Raw genomic sequence first — 19,628 nt, 5'->3', positions numbered from 1 at the left:
TGTTATTTCTGTTTACTAAGACATTTCAAACAAAATATAAAAAATAAAAATATGTAGGCTTTTTAGCCATGAATCACATTTTGTATAATTTTTATGTGGAGTGCGACGTAAGTAAAATTGCCGGAAACATGGTAGTGAAAGCCAGTAACTTTCGAAATATACAGGAAAAACATATGTAAAGCAGATATAAGCAACAATATTAGGAAAAAAAACTTAAAAATCCATGTCTCGGTATGGTCAGAGGAAATAAGTGCCATTCTTTGTAAGAATCAGGCAGTCGGTGAATCATGCTAAAAACCACAGGTCTTTCCATGAAATCTTATTCATATGCTGTCTAAAATGTAGAAAAAGAATTATTTTTTTTCTAAGTGCTATTATTTGAGCTATAAATGATATGAAATGCATTGCAATTTCATTATTAAAGAGAATTTTCGATTCCTCTTCTAAAACCTTAAACTAAAGCTATGTACCCATATTGTCAAATACGTGTGTGTGTATGTGTGTGTGTGTGTCTTCGAAACATGATTCATTATTTTCCAATCTTGCGTGAATCTTAAAGTTTCAAACACTTAAGAACCATCATTATATGCCCCGTACCATTCTGAAAAGTTATATAAAACATGTGGTAATGTTTCTTTGTGTGTGTGTGTATTTTTGTTTTGTTGTTTGTTTTTTTTTTTTTTTTTTGCTGTTGAAAATACATTAATTATAATCAACGTGTTCATAAAATTGGCGGTCGTGATGGAAATTTCCACCATTCTGTTCTTACTTTTCATTAAATGTACACATGTATGTCGATCTCCCACATTTTGTATAAAAAATCTTTATTTTAATTAGAGCACAACTAAGGGTGAACGAATGTGCCTTCTCTGTCATGTAAACAGTCGTATCGATTTTTTTAAAATCATTTTATAGCTTGCTTTGCTCTTCTAGTTGTGTATTGTGATATTAACTAAACGATGTTATATTTTGTGGCCATAAAAATCATTTCTTTTAATTCTATCGTGCTGATGAATCAGTCTACCTTCCAATGTCGAAATGTTTTACATATTCCATTTGAGCTAAGCTCACACCAAGAGTTTTTTGCTTATACAAGTAGGACTGTATTTACGTATTTCAGATTTTACTGCGAAGTTAGCAATCGATTATTGTCCATAGAGACAAAATTTAACACTTGAATTTCAAACATTTAAGGTGTAAATTAAAAGCACTGTCATTGCTGCCAAGGTAACGTCATTTCTGTGTATTGGAAGTTCATAAACAGAGGTAAGACATCATGGAAAATATTTTAATATGTCTTTTCATCTAACTTGATATAAATTAGTTCTGGTTCTGTTTTCTTATCAAATTTACTTACTATTATATTTTAAACAAAAGTTCTGTGATTGTTTAGAAACAACCAAAAGGTATATATTCAAGACGTTATCGAACTCCTCTCCATTCATTCAGATGTATTTTATAAACTTACAAGAGATAAATGTACCCTTAAAGAACAACAAGCTGTCCATGTAAGGCAGGGGGGTATTTCCGTTGCCTCCTAACAATAACTTGCTCAAACTAACCAACAATCGAAATCTAAGGACGGGCATATTACAATATGAAATAATGCTGTAAAACCTTTGATTTTTCTTTGACTTACTCAGAAGATAAGAAAGATCTGTATAATAGTTATTAAATATATGAATCGCAAGAGACAAACCTCAAAAGCGCAAGGATCCGCTATTTGTAGCAAACATCTCTTGAAAAGCTCAATGTCTCATCTGATCGATTCTAAAGTAGAATCATCCCTGGTCAATGTAATTGAATTACATACTAATAAGTTGAAAGAAGATACATTACATGATAGTTTTCGTTAATTAATTACATTCTTTGATATATTGTTTTGCAGATAAAATCAATGATTTAAAAATGAATTCTTGTAAAAAAGTTCACCCTGCCGAGCTGCCAGCTGGACGCACGGTTTCCGCAACGTCCATGTTGTCTCTCTCTCCCTCAGAACTAAATGGCGCCATTATGGAGATGTTAAATGTTCGTCAGTCAGCAAACAAATGCGATGCTGTCTGTCGAGGTATGAACATTTTATTCTTATAAAACCATGTGCACCTGCTATGTCGTTTTCTATATCATCGCAGTTAATTTCAGTGACAGGAGGTACGACATCTCAAACAAATTATACATATAAAACATCAAACGATTACAACAAGAAAGCCATAAACAAAAATATGTAACGAAATATCAAATAGGAAAGATTAATGGCGTAACAGTTTACGGAAATATCCTGATATTTGATTATATTCACTTAAAGAAGAAAGTTATTGCTTCAGATTCAATACTAGATGAAATATTAATTAATATTCTTGTGGTCTTTAAAGAGTAATCAAGGAAACCAAGATTCTAGCGGAAATAAAAAAAAATCCATGGACAAAGACCAGACATTGAAAACAGACAAACACGACAAAGAAAATAAAGTAACTAAAATAATACATACAAAGTAACAAAAGATAAAGAGTAACTCGGACTCCACTAAAAACAGGGAGCATAGACCAGGTGCACCGGCAGTGTAAGCGTCCTTTGCTTTTCTAGAAACACCCGCTGAATTGCTCATAAAAAATCAAGTCCGGAGTAGATGAAAAAGGAACGAGGAAAACTATGACACGTTGAACAAATCACTTTTAATGGTGCAGATGGATAAACCATAACGATCCACGAGTTCATGATGACGACCATAAAATTTCTGTAGTGATGACTTCAATCTTGTAGCAACATAACCCTGTTCCAGAAGCCTAATTATAAGAAGTCTAGCACGATACAAAACGTTTACGTAGTTTCGGCAAGCTCTGACATAACGTACGAGTTGTGACTTGAAAACTCCATACGCAGGTGCTGAAGGGATGTTGCCACAGATGAAAGGAAAGTTGACAATTCTGAATGAAAAGTCATCACGTTTGTCGTAAAGTTTGGTCAACAGTTTTCCTTTACCATCGATCTCTATTTAAACTAGATATGCATGCATTAAAACACTATAATTCAAGTAATTAGTCAAACGGATGTCCAATATTTGCCCACCTTTTTGTTATGAAACGATAGTAAAAGAACATCATTTACATTAAAATTAAAGAAATTAGTGTTTAAACGTTAATTTAATTCACAGGAAACCCAATCACTGACGCCGGAAAGAGAAAACAGATGATAAAAATGTTGTCAGTGGTTTTAATACCAGTCTTAGTTATTACCGGTATGACGGCAAACACATTTGCCATTGCTGTTGGAAATTACATAAGCTCATCAAATGTAAGACAGCTACTTATTTTTAGTATCGAGTTGGGAGCTTTGTTACGTACAATCCAGTTCGAGCGTGACATGAGTGCTCTATATGTAAGCAACATTAAACCGGAAACAAAAGATTTCTTGTTGCAAAGATACCCAGACACAGATCTTGCAATCCAAAATTTGTCGAATTGGCCGAAAGGAGATGACATCATTTCTGACATGGAGACCCCTGAAAGATTCTTATCGTACCTAAACAAACACAGGTATCAGCTTGACGTGTACAATCAGTCTGTTGAAGCAGAGTTGAACTTTTACTCAAATATTATTCTAGTATTACTTAAGTGGTTGTATGACTCCGTGAGCGAATCGAGTACGGGATCTGTGTGGAAAGACGTGGTAGCGTACCAAGAGATTATAGTAGCGAGCGAGTTGTTTGGGAGAGAGCGTGCATTAGGGGTCTCATTCTATGCTACGGGTGGATTCGAATCCAGGGAAGAATACTTACTATTTATAGAAAATCAGGACAGAGCGAATGTGACTTTTGAATCGGCGAGGTTTTACTCGCAAATTGCATTTGACATATATGACGTCGAACTGGCAAAAAACCCTAACGTCAGCATCCGAATAGAAGAATTTAGAAATAGAATAAAATCGAATAACTACTCGAGGGAATCAGCGTCTATTGAAGAAGCAGAGATGTGGTTTGACAATATGACTATATACCAAGGGGTACTGACTCGAACCCAGAATGCTTTAGCGTTGACTATTGATGAGAGCTTGGCAAAGGAATCAGAAGAAGAACTAAAAAGCGTGATAACTATTTGTATTGTATTTGGTGTCATCTTGATTGTCTGCCCCCTGATAGTGTTTGCTGTATATTCCTTAACGTCTGAGATCCAAAAGTACTCAATTTCTATTGCTAACAGGTAATCCTAGAAAATTTGACTCTTTAACTGATTGAAACACCGAAAAAAAAATGCAAAATGCACTTGCAACAATGTAGATTTCTTTGATTTGAATAAAAATTCTACCATCAAAAACTTATTCTTTAAAGGTTAACGAAACTTTGATTTTGAAGGTTTTATGAAAATTACTTTGAAACATAGTTTATATGATTTGCCAACTGTATCATCAAAGGATTGTACAATATATTCAGCTCTTGTACAGATTTTTTTATTAATGACACTAAACTGTATTTTTTCGTGCATATAGAATAAGCTTTTGTCATTTTGATTGACAGAACTAAAGCACTGAACAAAGAGAAAAAAAGAACCGACATGCTGTTGTACCAAATGCTTCCAAAGTCAGTTGCAGAGAGGCTCAAGAGGAGTGAGCAAGTTGATGCTGAGCAGTACAACGAATCTTCTATATTCTTTAGTGATATTGTTGGTTTTACAGCTATTTCAGCGCAAAGTTCTCCTCTACAGGTGGTAGACATGTTAAATGCGCTGTATTTATGCTTTGATGAGAGAATTGAGATATATGACGTTTATAAGGTTGAAACCATTGGTGACGCTTATATGGTTGTTTCAGGTATATATATAATTTCACAAACGTTTAGATAAGTAGTCAGCTAACACAAATCTGTACTATAAGCCAAGGACACCATACGATCTGCGAGACTGTTCTGTACGTGTTTAAATCGGAACCTTTTTGAAATTTGTTTTAGTAGTGAGTAATCTGTAAGAATATATCCTTTTATTTATCACAAGGATCTGATTCATGCTTGGACAAGAAACGTATCAAAAATATGTACTTATGTCACTCATAGGAAAATTTTGTTATGTAACGTAACCAAAATGCCTAGGCACAAACCAAATTGCCAATGGTAAATGTATTAAATGTCAAGTATTAACCTTGTCTTGTTTTAGGGTTGTCCATCCTCAAAGTACCAACTATTAAGTGAGGGGTTTCCAAAGTCCTTGACTACCATTTTGGAGTCTCGCACGGACGGGAATGCCATCTATTTTACTCTACTTCCGTTTTGTAGGTGTTCCGAAGAGAAATGGCAGACACCACGTGACTGAGATAGCAACTATGGCGTTAGATCTGCTAAGTCATGTGAAGAAATTAGAGATTCCGCATTTGCCCGGTACTAAACTGAAAATACGAATTGGTATTCATTCAGGTAAATTAAATGATTTCGCAATCGGTCATCAAAGGTTTATTTTCGAAATGGATTACGGTCGTTGATTTGATTGATGATACTTAAAATTTCGTTCATTTGTTTCATTGAAGGAGACGTGGTACAAAAATATCATTTTATAAACGTTTATATTTATACAATTATAGTATGTTTGGATACGAGTGTAAAACACGTTTTCTCATCAGGCTATAATTTGCGCTAAATAAAGTTTGAACGATTTACTTGTGTTAATAATCGTAAATAAAAACCGGAAGTAACGTCGTTGGTTCTCAGTCTCCATTTTGGTACATTGAAAATGTATACACCCGCCCGAAAATATTAATGCATCTTCGAAAAAAGCTTGTATATATGATGCTGAGTGGTACGCTGATCTGTGTATGGGTGCGTATTTAGAAAGTAAGAAGACTAAAGTTCTTTTCGTTTTCTGTCAGCTTTTCATTTTCGTTAAGCAAACATCACCGCGTGTTGAATACACAACTACTTTGCACACTATTTTTAGAACTTGAACAAGTAGGCACAACTAAAATAGTGACACTCAGTATATCGTTCTTTCTTTGCTGCTGAGTTATATCAGTAAACAAGCCCGGTAGACTTAATTATGACCAAGAGATAGCATGAGCAGCTTCTTTAAACATGGTTCAGCGACCCCATGACATAGGTGTTGACTTGCGATTGATATGCAGGTGTATGACTTGGATAATAATTAAAATGTAATTGAATTTCTATTGTCTTACGGATTTCGAAATATAACCGTCTACATGGAGAATTTGACACAATTCACAATTAATAGGTGACCCTAGGTGAGTTGAAGGGAGCTTTTCTGGTACGGAAATTTTGATCAAGAAGAAGCTTCAGCACGAGACCCTTATGGGTTATCAAATAAAATTATCATAAACCAACAAAAATGAACATGTTCGTATTGTCCTCTGTACTGGCAGGGACTTTATATTACACTCCCTTGTACTGATACACTTATCAATAGTAACGTTGGGTGAAAAGGGGTGATTATTTCCACTGAAGATCGAGATCGGAACAATTTAAATTTTAGAATATGAACTTATCTGAATTTACTTTATTAAAAAAGTTTACAATTTTACATGACAGAACATAATGAAATATTTCTGTGTAATCTTCGAACAGAAGTTGTGTCGTCTAGCTGTCGATAGTCGAGTCTTACATGTAATCGTTTAATTTTTTTTACATTGTTATCATTTTCTTCTCGAAGTGGTTTAAATTGATACAACAGTAAGTAAATATTCGCTGGAAAACCAAAACTTTCAATATTTTCACTCACAGTTGTAGAAATCATGCAAGAAATGCAGAAGTCCAACGCATTTCAACAACTCGATCTATGTATTGAGAACCAATGACATAACACGGTCATGTGACCACATGGCTAATTAAAATTCGTATGTCTTGGGTCAACGTCTATGTTGAATCAATTTATCGTCGATTAAACGACGTAAGTTACTACAAGAGGCGTTTTTATTATGTATATTACGTGTAATAAATCTAATAAACCAAAAATAAAAAAAAAATAAGTTCTTGTATCACGTCTCCTTTAATATGATGCAGGTGTGACCCTGTAAGGGAACGAAGTTGAATATTGGCAATTTTAAAGAATAATCATGCGTTTTACTGTTTTATATTTACTACGATTTATTATCGTTATAACTTTATAATCTTACATGTTTGAGCAATATACGTTTTGTTATATTAAACAGGGACTTAGTTATAAATACGAACTAGTAAGACACTTATTTCGCATCACTGGTTGCCGACTTGGTTTTACTACACGCACTTACGTTATCCATTTAGGTTACCAGTATAACTTCCTAGGGTTAACTTCCTGTCAAACTGAAATCAGGTTCTCGATGCTTTTAAGATCAAAGGTGAAATTCGCCTAGTTTACCAGTATGAGGACTTCGTCCTCTATTTTTGATACCATAATTTCGAAATCTGTTATTGATTCGAGACATTTTCGGAAATTTCCGATATAGGTTTGATGATATCGCGAACAAACCATATATAGAATGTTTCCTTTGTGAAAATGGCATTTTGTTTTAAATCAAGAGAAACAGGTTCTTTCACTTCCAGTAGTTTAATATTGTATTTCTAATCATAGAAAAATTTAATTTATTTTTTTTTACCCGAGGCTCGATATTTCAGTGTCATAGTTTCGACATTATTAATTCGATATTTAACTGTTGACGAGCTTCATCAAGTGGGTTAAATCTAAAATTTAAACATCTCGAGTGGAGAAATCTTGAAACCCCCGAAAGCACTGAATAAAATATGTTTCTCACGGTTGTTAAAATCACGTACATTTTTATATTTCCGGCTTAGAATGGGAGAAATAACTATATTAGGAATTAGATAATGATATTATCGAGTGAAAACCCCATCACGCTTAATCGCCTTTTTTCATTCTGACCAAGTCTAAATTGTGTTTCCGTTTAGGACCCGTCGTTGCAGGAGTTATAGGAACAAAGATGCCAAGGTTTTGTTTATTTGGTGAAACAGTTAGTGTAGCATCAAAGATGGAGTCATGCGGCAAAGGTTTGTGCTAAGAAGTAAATATTAAGGCACCTGCCATTTTCCTCTCGGTGAGTGAGGGCATATTGTATAGCTGAAGTTAAAAGTTTTATTTAAAAATCATTGTTAAGTAATGGGCGGAATATTGAATCATAAAAGTTTTTTATCTGCCTGAAATTTGGAATACCTTTATCTCCCCCCTCCAAATAAAACTCCCTGCCCTCCCCAGAATAAAAATGGTCAGTACCTAAAAAACAATAACATGTTTTGAAGATGAAACGATACCCTTCAGTATGCCGTTATAATATCAATTTAAAGAATCTTTTAATTAGGCAAAGACAGTCAATCAAGCGGCACATACAGACACAAAATTATGATACGCATCGAATAATGATTAAGATAACAGAAACACACATGACTTAACCTTTAGAAGACCTGACATGGAGGATACTAGGTTATACCTCTTACATTTAAGAAAATGTCTTACATGGTAAACAAGTCTTATGAAAGAAAAAAAAAACTAGATAAAAGATTCTGTAAAATCAACAATAATAAATTTTAAAAACATATAATTCATTTATCAAGGAAGTTTATTTCTTATTTTCCACCTTTACTTTGATCTTTATAAAAATCCACGCCTATTATCATACAGGCAAATAATACCTATCATCTGTCTTGCAACCATATTCCCACGCCGATTATAACACCGACATATATTACCCATCATCTATCATACAACCATATTCCCACGCCGATTATCATACCGACATATATTACCCATCTTCATTCTTACTACCATATCCCTACGCCGATTAGTATACCGACATATATTACCTATCCTCTACCTTACTACCATATTCCCACGCCGATTATTATACCGATATATATTACCTATCCTCTATTTTACAACGATATTCCCACGCCGATTATTATACCGACATTTATTAACCAACTACCCAAAATACGTTAAAATATGTCAAAAACTCTCAAATTGATATTAATTCAAACCAGGCATCTATACGGGGCCAATATGGATCAAACCAGGGCCAATACGACATCATAACTTCCGGTCGTTTGACACCGCCAACGGTTAGAATTGGATTGAATGAACTTTGATCACCAGGACTAAAAGCTGCAGAAACACAAAAAAAAATCTTCCATTTTATACAAAAAGGATATTTAAGACTGAATAATGTAAATAAACCTATATGTTTTTGGTAAAACACGAAATCAACTGTTCTACAAATCCTCTAGTGGAGTTGGTTAATAAAATTATCAATAAATATGTAATTTCATATTGGCCCTGTTATAGCTTTCGGTCAATCATATTGGCCTCGACAGCCGTATTGGCCCTCGGCGATGCCTAGGGACCAATACGACCGCCTCGACCAATATGACAGACCTCAAACCTATAACACGGCCAATATGAAATTACATATTTATTAACATATAAAATTACCCATCCTCATTCTTACTACCATATTCCCACGCCGATTATTATACCGATATATATTACCTATCCTCTATCCTACTACCATATCCCCACGCCGATCATTTATACCGACTTATTTTATCGATCTTCTATCCTACTACCAAAATCCCATGCCCTTGTAACTCACTACTAACTCGTTACATTCCCATCATGCACCTGTTCCTTACTTTCTCTGACTTAAGAGTTAAGTACCATTACCTTTTTTACTAGTCGGTAAAAAATGTTTGCTATGCAACACCTTCGTCTTGATTATAAATACAGGTATAAATGTAAGGCGACATGCTAAAATCCTGGGTATTTGTGGCAAATCGCATAGATATTTTTTTATTTGATGGCAAATGATTTTGATTCTCATTTTGTCTTTGTATTCAGCGAACAAAATCCAGATAAGCCAAGCTACTAGAGATTTACTAATATCTGCAAGAGATTTCGACATTGAAGAACGACAAAATGATGAAATCAGGGTAGGTATTTTTAGATAACTTAACATTGACTACCATTCACGATCGAACATGAACATATACAAAAACAATTGATACCAGTGTTACGTCTGTTCTCCGGAAATAGCAAAACTATTTACCATTTTCAAGACGTAATGACAGACACTTATTTTCGCTCTTTTGGCTATCATTTTTATGTTCCAAAGTTGTGTAGTAATACTGTCTTTCTACTGGATAACTCAAATATAAATTTTGGTATCGACCATAAAAAATATTACAGTAATTTAAAGTTAATACAAGTATCACGGTTAGAACAACATTTAAAGCAAAAACAAAATAAGCAGAAATAAGAAATTAAAATACAAGAAATTTCAGTATGACAAAGACAAAAAAAAGAATAATAAGAAAACAAACAAACAAAAACAAACAAACAAACAAACAAGCTAAAACAAAAAAAAACCACTAACATACAGGCCTATTGAACATTGTCAAATTACGTGAATAAAAGAAAAAAAAAGAAAAAAAAATAAATAAAATAAAAAAAACAAAAACAATAGCAAAATACACATGAACATAAAAAAATAACACACAACAACAAAGAACACATCAAAAAACAAAATAAAACTAAATTAAACAAAACAAAACAACTTAACAAATGGATCTTAAATCATAACAGAAACAGCGAAAGACATATCAACAGAAAAAAGTAACGCAGAAAAACTACAGTTTCACTATTAACATAAATTTAAACAATCTGTACAAACTTTGTTATGAAATTACAGAGGGATCTTTTGAATGCTTTCCCTGGAATGAATGGACGGACGTACTGGTTACAATATGCAGATGGACATGGACACCACTTGAACGGTTCAGAAAATTCAAGTGCTTCTGAGATCGAGGAAGAAGGGGGTTCGACTGAAAAATCGGGTGGTAAGTGAAAATATGCTCCCATTTTAAACCGTTGACTGTGCTAGAACTTTTCAAATAAGGACATCAGTGAATATTATAACAAAATTAAGTAAGATATTACATAAAGGACTAGCGGTGTATTAAATTATGTCATTACAGAAAATCATGAAAAGTCATAATTTTCAATGTCATAAACGCATGATGAAAGCTAAATCATAAGTCATGTCCTTAGTTAACATGCATGACACAACATATCCATACTGTACGTATAATGTTCTCAAAAAATCAGACAAAAACTCAACAGGAAAGGAACTTATAATTTAATTTCCATTTTCAGGACTGAAGTCGTACTTTCCGCATTAGATCTGATAATGGCTGGGCAGTGTGTGATCGTGATCGATTGCTAATGTCTGTGATTGGGTGTCCAATTGTTTTATTTATTACATAAACAGCAGAAAAGAATGAAACTGTTTGCAGGTTTTACTGGAAACATGAATCCATAATAAAACATGTATGTTTTTGTAAGAATCAGGCAAAATGGGAAAAAAATCAGAAACATGAATGTGAAGACCCCACCGATATGACAATATAATTTCACTCAAGAATGCTTTCTGTATTGAAAAAAAAAAACAATATTTAATCTTTGCATCCCTAGATATTATTAGAAAATGGGAACAGTAAGATTTTTGACAGATTTATCTGTCCTTGAAATGTTCATTTTCAGTGCATTTCAATGAAATTATACCTCAATTTTCCAAAGTGATATGGAAATTCTTGACTTTTTCATTGATTCTTATGGTGTAGATAGTCACATTAAACTTTCAAAATGTTTTTTTTCCATACCATGTTTCACCCACTGCCTGATTCTTGCATGGACTGATACTTAGAACAAAACAATACACAGAGCGCGACTTGTGCGTCACCGTTATTTCACAGTTATATCGAGTAAGAGCCACTTAAAAGGCTAGAGAAAATTTAAACGTTGATTTTGTTGTTTTGTGTGTCTATTTGTCACATTTAACTTATGTATCCTGATGTAAACTTTACAGATGAATGTAATTGTTCCAGTTAGAGTGATAATGTTGAACTGTACAGTTTCACTTTTTTGTCTATCCTTCATTTACCGAAGGAATTTTTTCTGCAAATAAAATAAATGTTTGTTCATACTAATAAAATGGACTTGAAGACATACTGATATTGCTACCTACGAATGATTCATACACTACTACAGTAACTTAAAAATGTATTCCTTGTAGAAAATTGTCTTTCTCTTGGTGGACAATAATTATTATACAATTAGGGGACCAGTAAATTAAATGCCACGAGATGCAGACCATTTATGTAGGCAACGCCAAAGATAGTCGAATTAAACTTGAAATCAGTTTCAAGGTCGAGCGGTCATAAATTAATAGTCCCTTGTTTGAAAATTAGACAATTGTTTCATGATATTGAACTATTAATGTTTTGGAACCCTTGTATTCGAAACAAGCAAATGCGGTGGCCATGATTATTGATTCTCGCTGTATCAAATTGTAACGTTACTAATACTATAAAGCAAACTAAAAAAAACCCCTAAAATGAATGATGTGAAACTAGTCATAAAAGACGAAAATCCACCAAATCTATAAAAAAAAACGTAAAAAAGAAAAACAAGTACAACTCGGGACTACAGATTACTGGCTTGGAACAGGCAAATAAAGTATGTGGCGGTGTTATATTCTTTAGAAATGATTGTTCTATCGTTCCATGCTTCTGTATTTATATACAAGCTGTCGAGTTGTATTAAAGTTGAGAAAACCACGTAGGTTGGAACAATTTATGTCCTATCACCCATTTATTCTAAGAGCAAATAAGAATAGTTATAAACTAGGCTAATGGAACACAAGGGAGCAGTCTGATCAGCCAATGAGAGTCGGAGAAAATAAAAACCGCGAAATGAGTACGGAATTTCCCCCGGTCATCAGTGGACAGACGACCTAGTTAACATACCACACAAGACCTTTTAGAGTAATTAGTTGAAGTATTACACTTGATAAGATGATAATAGTCTTTTTTTCAGCTACGCCTCTGTCAAATATGGCTAGCCTCGGACTTATAATAACACATCCAATATGGAAAAAGCCTTACGCAATTATACCTTTATTGACTAACTAGTCCTATAGTTACATTGGACTAGGCCAATATGTATTTTAACCAGGCAAAAATGACGTATTGGACTGGTAAATGCCGTATTGGACGGGTTAAAGCCACATTGGACGGTAAATCCCGTATTGGTACACTATTGTATTTGTATTTGTATTGTTTTGCCAGTTTTTATCATATTTAGGCTAATAACCGAACGTTAGTCAATAATATAAATTATTGACCAATACCGTTTCCTTTTTGTGATCAACTCTGATTCTAGCTGTGCGAGAGCGTTTCCCTACTCTAACTATTTGGGAGTAAGTCGACGTGTAGAGTGTCGTATTCTATTATCTTACCACTCTATGAATAGCATTTTCCCTTATGAACGTGAACAGATCGATAATATACATCAAACATGAATGGAGGACGTTAAGTACAGTGAACCACTAAGAAGACAAACAAAGGAAGGGTGACTGTCAAAAAGAGTAATCAAGGGAACCAAGATTCTAGCGGTAATCAAAAGAATGTATAATCCAGGAACAAAAACCAGACATGGAAAACAGACATACACAACGAATAACATAAAAAAACTAAAATAGTACATACAAAAGTAACAAAAGCAAATGAGCAACTCGGGCTCCACTTAAAGCTGGGAGCATGGACCAGGTGCACCCATAGGGTAAGCGTTCTCTGCTTTGCTAGAAACATACGCCGAGTTGCTCATAAAAAATCAAGTCCCATGGTAGTCGAAAGAGGAAAGGAAAACTATGACGCGATGAACAAATCAGTTTTTATGGTACAGATGGATACACTGTAACGACCCACGATTTCATGATGACGACCAATAATCACCATTTAAAAAGGAAAAAAAAACGACAAAAAATTATATGTTTCCTACTGCATTTGAAAAAAATACACTGTGATCGTGTGAAATCTTCAGTGTACATAATATGCATGATATTATAAATGTAATGTATGCTATTTTTAAGTTTTTCTTCGTATGCTTGATCCGATTGCCGATGTTGTACTGACAATAAATATGTTCAAAATAAATTAATTCAAAACAGAAGCCAATGTATATTTTGTATTTTCTGACTCAGTCAAGTAAATGGTTAATAATAAAAAAAAGTCTTAACCGTACCCTTCACGACCATTATAGTTTTTATATAGTTATCAAAATAATCTGTATTCTCTTAGGAGATAATTCCCCTTGAAAATCAAATAGTTTCTCTATTTTAGTGTCATTTACAGACAGAGTTTTGCACCTTAATTTAGAATACTACAGTATATTCTATATAATTCATATCTCTTATGAATAAAGGTACTATGAAAATTCATATGGTATTTTCTGTTTACTTAAGGATTTTAAAGGAATAATCAAAAAGAAAATATGTAGGCTTTCCAACCATGAATCACATTTTGCATGATTCTTATCTACAGTGCTACTTAATGACGAAAATATGTGGTATATGGATTGGTGTTTATACACATTGTGATAATGTATTAATGCTCTCACCGAACCTTTTTTTTTGCTACTTAAACTTCTATAACTTCTTCATTTTATTTTTTTTTTTAAATAATTTTTCTTTATAATTCAATAACTGAAATTTTGCGCTAAAATCGGAGTTCATGTTCATTTGTTTCGGTTAATGTTAATGTTGATAGATCTCATGTAACATCCATGAAATACCGACATTACAGAACAGAATCAAAGTTACTGAGCAAGTCATTTAAGTTAACTAAGTACAGTTGATTTCTGAATTCAGTCATTTGTGAGTTCACAGTTTCAGTCATTTCTGAATTCAGTCATTTGTGTGTTCACATTTTCAGTAATTTCTGAATTCAGTCATTTGTGTGTTAACATTTTCAGTCATTTCTGAATTCAGTCATTTGTGTGTTAATTGAGGACGGAAATACTGTCAGCAGTACGCGTGACGTTCCCCGGGGATATGGCTTAGCAATGTCCAGGGATATGGGATTTTCAGCGACGCGTAGCTAACCAATCAAATTTCAGTATTGATACCCAGCCGGGGATGATATTTCATATTTATTTGGCTCATAAATTTTTAATTTGCAATCCTTTTTGAGTTATGTAGCTTAGTAAAAAAATCCGAAAGAAATTTATTGTTTATTGGGTGCTTCAAAACTAATGTTGGGTGAACTTGCCTTAAAATCATAATCATTAAAAGCCTAGGTCACCTAGCATACTAAGTAATGTTGAAATAAATATTGTTATAGTTTAGGTGATTGTTATCAAGTTGGTACAAAGGAAGCCTCTGACTAGACGTAGACAGCATTGCGACACCTGTGAAGTTAACACATATTTGAAATATCACAGATCCAAGAATATTTCTGGCTATATGTAAACGTTTCATAGCAACCGTACTGCAACCATGTAAGATGTGTGTTTATTGAACAAATACTTAAAGAAATCTACATTTGTCTCTTTCTTTTCATTTGTTATAATCGATTTGTAGAATTAGAACTTACACCAATGAAAAGGGGCACATGCAAATTACATGCAGTATTTCTTTTTAAATCCATTAATTTCAAATTATCAAAATCTTATTTTTCATTAAGCTTTCTTTATTTAGGATTATATTGCAATGACTCATAAGTTAAGTAAAGTGTTGTAAAGTGCAATCATGACCTAACGATAATAACGACGCATGTAAACACTAAATAACATATATCAAAGCAGCAGTCTGTTTACAATTAAATCAGGAGTTGTTTTAAGCATGTTAAAAACCCACCGAACTCATTTTTATTTCTAATTCAGAAACATTTGCAGACCACACCTCCAGTCTTAGTTTGTTATTTGGTGTTGCACTTTTGAGATTTAAAACTGTATATAGTGTGTATGAAATATGCACCTTACAAGAGTTATCGTTTTTCATTTGGTTGATTTGGTTGACTTTAGTGGAAGATGAAATTATGGTTTTCTATATAGCACAGATCTGAATATAGAAAGGACTATCATTCTCTAAAAATATGGCATATATAGACTGAATAAGCATCATTTGTTCCGTGGGTTTTTCTACACGATGAATCACTTCTACTATTTGCAGTGTCTGAATTTCATATGGACTGGTACTTAAATGAGCGACTCAGATCAACCGGAAGAGAAATAAGATTATGGACAGGAAGAATATATATAATCTACGCTTTTCTGAAATTATATACACCGTGTAGACCATGTAATTTATTTTAATTCAATTAAAAATACTATAGAAAAAAGTGTTCCAAATGACTGAGAACATTTTCTGAAATCTGAAGGGATAAGTTCAAATCTGAGGTACAATGTAACATAACTGTGAAATTTATGGTTGGTATCTACGACATATATAATTGATCGGAATTCAAACTTTTGCAAAAATCTAGGCATTTCGTAATAGTTTAAAATTTAGTTAAGTTATATAAAAATCTACTTTCCGATGTCGTTTTGGGTTTTAGAAAGTGTTAAATAATTTCCATGGTAACAAACAAAATATTGAAGTTTGGATATTGATTTTCACTGTATAAGTTTAACGCCTTTCTTACCCGCTAATTTGTTGGTTATACAAAAGCTGTTGCTTCCCGCTTGCTTATTAATTTGTCATTCAAAAGCTTTTCCTACCCGCTAATTTAATTTATTTGTTATTCTAAGGACAATTTACAGTAAAACAAATTTCAAAATAAATTGTACCTATAACGCTGTGGATTCATTTCTTGCATTGCACATGGTAGCAATTCTTGGTGATGGACATTGCTACATCATGTGGTACTCAAAAACCATAACTATCGAAATAGGTACACAAATAATGCTTGGAATTAGATCTTCATAAAGATTTGATTTTAATGGTGGTGATTCAAGGTTACTCCTTTTAACACGTATACAGTATATTAATGTGATTGGTAAAGAAGTAAAAAATGAAATAATGATGAAAATAATCATTCATTACCACAAGAAAATATCTATTTAACAATTAATAAGACATTCAGTGTCTAATAATAAAATAAATAACATGTTTATCTGTGTCCTCATCACTATTGTCTTTTCTTTTACCATAAGGAGCCTGACTAGACCGCCTTGCTTCTTGCCCTGAAACATTTCAGCAGCAGCACTAGTGGGGTCGACATGCTGAATATTTTTGATGTGAAACATAATGAAAAATAGGTCAGAAGCTCCGATCCTCCAGTCACTTTTTACAAGTTTCATTTCTGAGAATCCTCTTTCTATGTTTCTAGCCATGCATTCACTATTGTTTTTGCCATGAAGGTCGGAGTTTACGTCTTCGTTTATCTTTAGTATGGATCTTATTCTTGTCGGTTAATTTCTCTTTTTATCTGGTTGTTACGCCCCTTCCAACTATCTCCGCATCTTTTCCAATTTGTTTTCAAAGACGCCATATCTCGGGATATTTAACAATACTGCTATACCCTCTGAGAAGTAGGGACAGTAAGGCGCAAAACAACTTATTACCACAGAAGCCACGGGCACAAAGTAAGATTGCAATCCAATCAGCGATGAAATTTCAACAAGCCACCGGAATAGTAGAAAAATCTACTGGTCCGACTGGGAATTTACTAATCTCAGACCAGTGGACCAGCGTTAATTTCGACCCCTGGATTTAAACATAATAAACCTGGAGCACCTTTGTGGAGTAATATCTCATGGCACCAAATTAAGAGTACCAAAACGAAGCAATTGGAATCTTAATTCAAAGTAGTCATAAATGCAGTTGAATGGTAAAACATTGGTCAAACGGTAAAAGGAATAATGACTCCCTAGACTCTATTACTGAAACAGTCGTTTTATCAAAAACTGAGTCGACTACTTTTTCACACATTTTGACTTGTGTCTGCACAACACAAACCTACAACGGAACTCTCATGGCCATTTTGGAAGCAGAATGCTTTGCAAGCATTTCAATTGTCTGTACTAGCCAGGAACATATTGGATACTTTTATTTTCTCCTAATTATTCTTGACATTGCCAGTTCATGTATTATTTAATATGTCCCTAGGATCTGTGATTATGAGTTTGGGAATTTGTTTTTATTACTTTGAGTCTATTTCACCAAAATAATTCTTCAAGGTTACAATACTCTCCAACTCTCCAACTAATATATGAATACTGCAATTTAACAACTACAGCATTGCAATAAATTTCATAATTGTTTAATAAACAATAAATTGATTCCCCTTTATGATATATATTTTGAAATTGATATAAAAAGTAACATTATTTTATATTATCAGTAATCTGTACTTTTTCCTTTAATTTTGTTGGCGAAAATTAGGATGAGCTGTTTAAGTACCTCGGTCATCTTCTATAGAGTTAGAAATGGAAATTACGCAAGGAGTCAACATTGTTAAGTAACACTACTAGAATAATTTGCGAAAAAAAAGAAAACAAAAAAAAAAAACAAAAAAAACAAAAAGAAAAAAGGCCCAAAAATGGAATTACCGATAAAAAATTAAAAAATAAGTATCTATGATTTTAGTACTTGTACTTACACTAGCGTGTGGGTGGAATACATGTTATATTGTCATTACAGAAATCCGGGATCTCTGAAAAGTCATTTTGATATTCCCGACTTGACTTCATTTAAAGAAGGAAGTAACTCTTCAACCCGACTGACTAGTTTACTTTCGATTTGAGCAATGAAGAGTGGTAGACTTTAAATTCAAACACTTTTGACTTATTTGGAGCTGCCATTTGAACTTGAGTATTTCAATAACTTATTTCAAATCATTTAGTACTTACCAAAGTAAAAATAGTTTAAGTTTCAAATAACAAATTGTTTACTGTTTACACCACGTCACGTTCCTCTGAAAACTTGCTAGAATGGCTTGCATTCGGTAAATATGAAAAAAAAATATATTGTCGTTTAGTTTAAAAGCTTTGATTTTCTTCCGATCCGGGTTACTCATTGACTTTTGTTTCTTTGTTCGTATTATTTTGGATATTTCATGTCCTTCTTGTGTGTGTCTGTTTCCCATGTCTAGTCTTTATCCTTGGAATATGCACTTTTAATTTCTTCTCGAATCTTGTTTCTCTTGATTGCTCTTTTTACAGTTTTCATTCTAGTGATGTTCACATTCATACATTGTATTATCACTGTCACCGGGTTGATTTGTGAGATAAATTTCTTTAATCATCCATCCATCCATTCATTTATTCATTATTTCTTTACTTCAATCATACTAACGACTTTAACGGGACTGTATGCAAGAAACGGACTTAATTTTACTGTATATACTTTTGTGAGCTGATTTAATTGAATGAGCTGTCATAAGTTGTCCAGCACTGAGTCGCACTTGCAGGGCAGATGATTTACATCACCGTCTTTCAGATATTTATCTCAATTTCAATTTGTTTCATTCATTTAGCCATTATTTGAAGAGCTCATTTCACATATTATATTTTAATATATTGAGACTACGATGTTTACAATTTGAATACAATGCTTTACATTTTGGAAATTGAATTTACTTATGAACATTTGTATGATTCATATTCATAAAAACATTTCGAACGACATAACGTATTTGTCTAAGAGATAAGACTATAACATAGATTCCCAAGTCTTACCGGACCGGAGTGACAACCAACTGAAGATTTACTCACCTGAAATATGACAGTTGTCACTAGCGGAGCAAAAGATGCTTAGCCTCAAGAACTGGTATTACGATCCTTCTTATTTGAGAGAGTTCATTTTGTAAGTGC

General features: G+C 33.3%; 1 protein-coding gene across 1 annotated transcript; it reads left to right on the top strand.

Moving 5' to 3' along the window:
* Positions 1 to 1,908: 1,908 nt before the first annotated feature.
* LOC148601445 (uncharacterized) lies at positions 1,909 to 11,946 on the top strand. Its single transcript, XM_088555123.1, has 8 exons — positions 1,909 to 2,068; positions 3,152 to 4,196; positions 4,511 to 4,803; positions 5,261 to 5,398; positions 7,877 to 7,975; positions 9,816 to 9,907; positions 10,666 to 10,813; positions 11,130 to 11,946. The coding sequence occupies exons 1-8, from the start codon at positions 1,909 to 1,911 to the stop codon at positions 11,153 to 11,155; spliced, it is 2,001 nt and encodes a 666-aa protein (XP_088411249.1). The 3' UTR covers positions 11,156 to 11,946.
* Positions 11,947 to 19,628: the final 7,682 nt, after the last annotated feature.

Source organism: Perna viridis, chromosome 12, assembly GCF_037379345.1.
Source record: "Perna viridis isolate PV_CMFRI_1.1 ecotype Kerala chromosome 12, ASM3737934v1, whole genome shotgun sequence".
NCBI lineage: Eukaryota > Metazoa > Mollusca > Bivalvia > Mytilida > Mytilidae > Perna > Perna viridis.
The sequence above is the reverse complement of the archived record's forward strand: the minus strand, read 5'-3'. Positions and strand labels throughout refer to the sequence as shown.